This window comes from Glycine max, chromosome 10, assembly GCF_000004515.6.
Source record: "Glycine max cultivar Williams 82 chromosome 10, Glycine_max_v4.0, whole genome shotgun sequence".
Lineage (NCBI taxonomy): Eukaryota > Viridiplantae > Streptophyta > Magnoliopsida > Fabales > Fabaceae > Glycine > Glycine max.
In genome coordinates, this window is record NC_038246.2 from 37,373,605 (window position 1) to 37,380,009 (window position 6,405).

Sequence of the window (6,405 nt, forward strand, 5' to 3'; positions counted from 1 at the left end):
TACTGCTTCTTAGCCCACTGCTTTGTTATGTACAAAGGCTTCCAAACATTAATCCAAACACAATCTGTAACTTGTATAACTAGATGAACTCCAGATTCCGTCATGCATCTTGCTTAACTCTCCTCATTTCATCAATATCAGTAAATTATCATTAATTACCCTTGGGGCCAGAATTGAAGCAACTTGGCATCTCAATTTTAATTTAAGTATTTATACCGCATGGTTTACGTTTAACCTCAAAATGAACTTGTAAACTACTTCCCAAATAAAATACATAGATTCAAATAAAAAGACATATTATAATCATGTAACTCATGCATTGTTACAGAGCATTGCCTGGACTTACATATATAGTAACAAGTTAAAATCTACCAACTCTCCAAGAATAGAGGGGAATAATGGAGAGGCAGACTGATAGCTACCTTGCTAAATACGGATGAAGTAGATAATGAATCAAACTTAAAGAGGATTTTACATTATCAGCAATAGAAGCCGCCAAAAACCTATCGAACGAATTTGAGAAACTTTCACATTATTATAATTCAATGGAACACGAGAGTCCCATCACCCATTCCACCACAAAAACAAAAACTGCTACTATTTGTACACTCTATTTGTGAGAAAATCGTTTACTTCAGCTGCTACCTCATAGGCTCCCTCAACGCATCGTCCCAAGGCAACACCAGACACATAATTACCCCCAAGGAAGAGCCCTTCAAACCCAGTATTTCTGATAGAAGCTTTAGCAACATCTAGAAGATCAAGATGGCCAACTAAGAACTGTGGAATAGCTTGAGGCCACAGTCTCACCCCCACTACAAATGGATCCTGGGCATTTGGGTTTATAAGGATTTTCCTCAAATCTCGATCAACTGTTTCCACAAGTTCACTGTCCGTCTGCCATTAAACAAGAGAATTTAGGAAGAAATAAAAAAAGAAAAAGAAAGGAAACAAATCTAATCATACAAATAGAGAAATGGCTCTTGTTGCAAAATAACAAAACACATAAAATATATGACAGGTATGGATCAAAGCATTTGAAATCAAATAACAGAGATGATGACTAAAACCCAGAACCACCAATCATAAAAAATAATGCAGAATGAAAGGCCGACAGTACTCTTCTAGGATATCAAATGCTCTCTGAAGAAACAAAAATCTCAATATTTTATTATTTATGCATAAGAGTGTAAACATTTGAAACAATGCCATTGGACCAGAGTTGTTTAAAACACCCAAATAACCAGCTTGTGAAAATGATTAATAGCTCTTTACAAAATCCTTGAAGTTTCCCAGAAAAACTAGTTCATGTTCACCATATTGGACACCATAACAGCTCAACCAACTGCATCTACGTTAACTGTTCATGTATCATATAAATATCACACCTTCGATAAAATTCCAGTATTAGTTGCTCCTCCAATGTAATTCAAGAGTAGAACCCTTCCAGGTGGTGCTCGGTTGGGGAATAGTGATGAGCTGTATATAGTTCCTGCCAAACCCACAAATATGTTCTTGTTATCAAACAAGTCATAGCACTAGAAAGCACTCCACAGTCCCCAGTTCTAACATGAATGGTAATAATTAAAAACACGTGGAACTTACTGTGTTGAAAGCCTCCAATTTTTCTTTATTAAATCAATACTCACCTAATGTTTCCACTCCTTGGCTACGTGGATGCAATTGACCAAACCCCTTCAACTCACCATCTATCAAGCATTCTGATCTAATAGCTTCTTTTGGATAGGATATGGAAACTGCAGCAACTGGAGGGTAATAAAACTTTGAAAGTGCATCTGCAGCAGCAGCCTGCAAGAGATAGTAAAAGGTTGTCGTGAATAACAGCCCTCAACGTTTACATTCAGGATTATCATGCCAAAATTTGGCCATTTCCAAACAACTAATTTTTTACATGCATTTTTGTAATATGACTCAAAGAAAAGCCTGCCACAGGGGATGACATGTCCTTAAACCCCTGCTTTAGAAAGAGACCAGTGGGATACCATACCCTAAAAAGTTTACAAATTACAAGGCATTCTAAATTTAATCAGGAAAAAATAAACAAGGAATTTTGATATAAGGAGACTGGTTTATTCAGCATCGAAGACAATAAATTTCACAGCATGTACACTATGGTCGTGTCCTGCTCTACTTAGTTTGATTATGAAAAATGCCTACTCTCTTGTTTGATCCTGAAAAATGTCTCTCTAGCTTGATTCTGAAAAATGTCTATGGTCGATCAGCTGATACTTTGTTAATGGAAAAGGCACAAAATTGTCCATATTTTGTAAATTTTCAAATGATAATATAGGTTTTAGGAAATATGGTAACTCTTGCAATGAAAATTGAGGCCTGGAAAAAAGTATACCAGGGCTTAGTTGTGCTTTTCTTTGCACTATGTGCGAGTGTGGGTGGGATGCACAGGAAGTCAATTTTGTCTCTGAAAAATTCAGAGGATAATAAACAGAGACATATGCAACTGTAGGAACAAAAGCATATGCACATACATGTGCCAAGGCACGCAAAGAAAACTAACATATGGCCCAAGTTAAAAAGATTCCACAGATAAAACAGTTATTAATTAACATAAATAAATGATATAATCCTCTTTTGAGAAAGAAACTTACAGACAGAGGACGCAGCAATGTACTAGCAACATAGGAAGGAATGGTCAGGACAACAGTTTTGCACTGCAAAGAAACCACTCCTTCTGGTGTTTCATATGTCAAACTGTACTCTCCACTATCCAGTTTACTAATACTTGAAAGCTTCCAAGATAACTTTACTTTGTTGCCTAGTCTGTTAACAGGATCACAATTGGCTAGGATCATCAATCTGGAGAATAGGAGAAACTTAACTAGGACATTGGTATTAGGCAACATGTAGTACCTGGCAGAAATTGCATCAGGCAACATGGTAAGTCCCTTCCGGAAAGATCCAACAGTCTGACCTTTTGGTTTTGGCAGACGCCTACATGATTAATTGAATTAGTGAAATACTCAATAAATTATGGCAAAAATCCAGAGCAAATATATTATTACGGATCTCGAGGTGGTTTTGAAGCTCCATTTCTCTCTTGTATTGCTTTGAAAGTTCCACCAATAATGCTACCACCATTTTTTTCCAGCTTCCAAACTTTCCCGAATGCTGCTTTCATACTTAATTTTGAAGGATCGCCTGCATAGACCCCTATATAACAAAATTCAGGTAAGCAACAGAATTTTCAATAAAAAAGACTGCTGAAAAACAGAAGAAAATTCATAATAGGAGAGAAAAGCTAGATGAAGTAAGCTTATCACTGATTACATAAAAAAGAAAGCATAGTATAGGACACACTCAAGTCTTTTATGGGGCATTGCAGCTGACTTATATAAAATTTGCATGTGCTTGTCCAATGGTTTATTTATTTGTAAATATACTTCAATAACATTTATAAGAGGAACAGAGGGAAGAGAGAAAATGGTGCTTTTGTTGATATTACTTGCTAATGTGCTAACTCAAGTTTTAAGTGTTCTAACATGTCAAAACCACCACATGCTATGAACCATGATGAACTAGGACATATTGGACTTGTTTCTTCACAAGTTATTCTCCTTCCCCTGGCCCTAACAAACTCCCAAACAGGAAAATCATGTATTTGGTTGAGTTTTACATGTGGATTAAAGGAGCACTACATAATAATAAAAAAGATACTGAACTGCACCAAAAAGTGGTCAATTACAATAATTCAAGCAGGATCTATGTTGTGATGTTTGGGGGAAGCTGCCTCCACAGGATTTTTAATTTTTCTTAATATAATATACATGTATAATACTAAATTAACCCAATAATTTGAAATGCAGTACAAAAAGTTAACCCATAATATTAGTAATGCTCCCACAATTTTAAATATACAAGTATTGTGCCCTTTACTTAAAATTTCCAGATCTGTCACAGATTCAAGTGTCATTATGAACATAGAAATATAGTCATTAATTAAGAAAAACTTTTCCCTTATATGCAATATAAATCAGAGGGTTTTCAAAAGACAAGTTAGACAATGAATATGAAACATTCTTTCAGGAGTCTATAAATGTCTTATTCAATTGAGCTATTAGTCAGCCATCATGATGGATTACATTTTAATGGCTAAAAACTGAATATCCCTGGGTCAAAAAGTAACACATAATAATAGAAGGTTGGTTAGAGGTTAACAAGAATAACAAAAAAGAGAGCAAACAAGTCAATGCTCCAACCTGAACAAAAAGGCTCTATCAACCGTTCAAAAACCTCATCACCAAGGTTCCGACGAACAAACTCTTCAACCGATTCCTCATGACCCTGTCACCTTTGTCAACATTATATTCCATGAGAAAACAAAATTAAGAACAGTTGCCCTTTATCCTTCCGGACATTGCATTTGACAAACAAAATCAAAGAAAGGAAAGAGGACACACTGGAGGAGGAGGCCGAATTCCAAGCGCACCAAAGCCAGCCCTGATTTTGCCACCAATGCTCATCAAGTCAAAGAAAGGCAAATCAGTCAGCTTCCCGGGCACCGGCCTCAACTTCCTGTTCCACAACACAAACCGAGGTGCATCAGGATCCCCCAAAACAAGCTCATCCTTTAAACCACTGTCCACCTGCCAAATGCAAAAACCAAAACTACATTACCAACAATTCAACTGCGAGGAGTGCTAGAGACACACTATTTTTACTAGACACTCTACTAATAGTTAAAAATTATTGAAAACTACAAAATAATGATAAAGACTCATTAAGTAAGTAGTGGGACCAATGAAAATTTGTAATTTCCAATAAATTTCAGACAACACTCAATGGTATAATGTTGTGTTAGAAAGTACTACTTTGTTCCTAGCATTTCTCACTCAAACAAAGACATTGAATTGTGTTGCAGATCCCACATCAGTAATAATATGACCAAAATAGTAAGTGGAAGTAACCCTTATCCTATGAGCTACTCCCTCTATCCCTAAATAAAAGATAATTTTCAGAAATTTGTTTGTCCATTTTTATAAGATCAATTTCTAACTTTTAGATGCATTAATTATTTTTTTCCCTACATATTTTTACTTAATTATTCTCTCTGCAAACATCAATGAGAAACAATTAAGTGGATAAAGAGATAAAAAAAGATAATTTTGAAATGATAATACAAATAATTGACCTATTGAACCCGAATTAACTTTTAGGGTCAAGTTAGGCTCAAAACCGAATTCCGCGAAAGAAACATCACATACCACCATGGTGAGCATTGGATCAGAAGGCTGGAAGCTGTTGGGGCCTTCTTCCCAGAGGTATCCGTCCCTCTCCATCGTGGTGATGTTGCCGCCGACGCGGTCTCGGGCCTCCGTGACGACGACGTTGGCATTGGCGTGTTTGGTGGCGAGGGCCTGGGCGATGCAGAGGCCGCTGACGCCTCCGCCGACGACGACGCAGTCCACGGGGGCGGAGTCTCTGGTTTTGGGCGGAGACGCGGTGGATTCCTCCGCAATGGAGCAGCGTAGAATAGGGTTAGGGCGAGAGCGAGGGAATTTTCGAGTGGGAGAGGTGAAGAAAGAGGTTGGGGAATGGAGGGAGGGGCGAAGAAGGGTTTGGTTCGGCGGGAATAGGATCTCGTTGAAGACGGAAACCATGGTTGGTTACAGTAATGGCACTATTCGTTCGTTATCTTCAACACTGTGCTAAAGATAACCAAAATGTGCAACACGCTGATAGTACTCGGCCTTGGTTGGTTACAGTAAAATACACAATTGCCTCCATCTAAACTTTACCTTTAACGTTCTTGAAAAAATGTTTTCTAAGTACTTTTTTTATCTATTAGTTTTTTTTTTTTATCATATCATTATTATTATAAAAGCAATAACTTATTTTGAAGTCAAATAAAAGCTAATATTTAGAATAATTTTTTTTATAGGACGATTATTATAAGATAAAAACAATAACTTATTTTGAAGTCAAATAATAAGTTTCGGACTTTCGGCACTCAAACAATTTATTTTTGTATTTGATTCGAGTTTAGTAAAGGAAAGAAACATAATTGAAAAATGACGTATCATTAAATATTTTTAGTAATTTTTTATAAAGATTAATCATTAAAGCTAATAAAAAATATAAGTCGCTCATTTTATTTTCTTTGTAAGTAGATATAGTTATTGAACTATTTATTTTAAGGAATAATTATTAAACTATTAATAATGGCAATAGCATCATCAAGTTACTCATGATCTTTTTTTATGTTTTGTTTCATTCACGAGAATCAAATTTCATATACAAGAATTTAAGATAGATCTCCTTTTATTATTTTTTATGTAAATAAATATATTTATTGAACTAATAACAATATAAGAAATTTGTTCTATTGAATTACAAATAATATACTTATTACCTATAAGAGAAGAAATA

General features: G+C 35.7%; 1 protein-coding gene across 1 annotated transcript; it reads right to left on the bottom strand.

The window, feature by feature from the left end:
• Positions 1-279: 279 nt before the first annotated feature.
• Positions 280-5,749, bottom strand: LOC100810190 (protoporphyrinogen oxidase 1, chloroplastic). Its single transcript, XM_003535957.5, has 9 exons — positions 5,241-5,749; positions 4,437-4,622; positions 4,236-4,320; positions 3,042-3,189; positions 2,890-2,970; positions 2,628-2,799; positions 1,650-1,809; positions 1,389-1,492; positions 280-897 (listed from the first exon to the last, which is right to left on the bottom strand). Exons 1-9 carry the CDS (start codon positions 5,634-5,636, stop codon positions 598-600), a joined length of 1,632 nt encoding a protein of 543 aa, XP_003536005.1. The 5' UTR covers positions 5,637-5,749; the 3' UTR covers positions 280-597.
• Between the last annotated feature and the right edge of the window lie 656 nt (positions 5,750-6,405).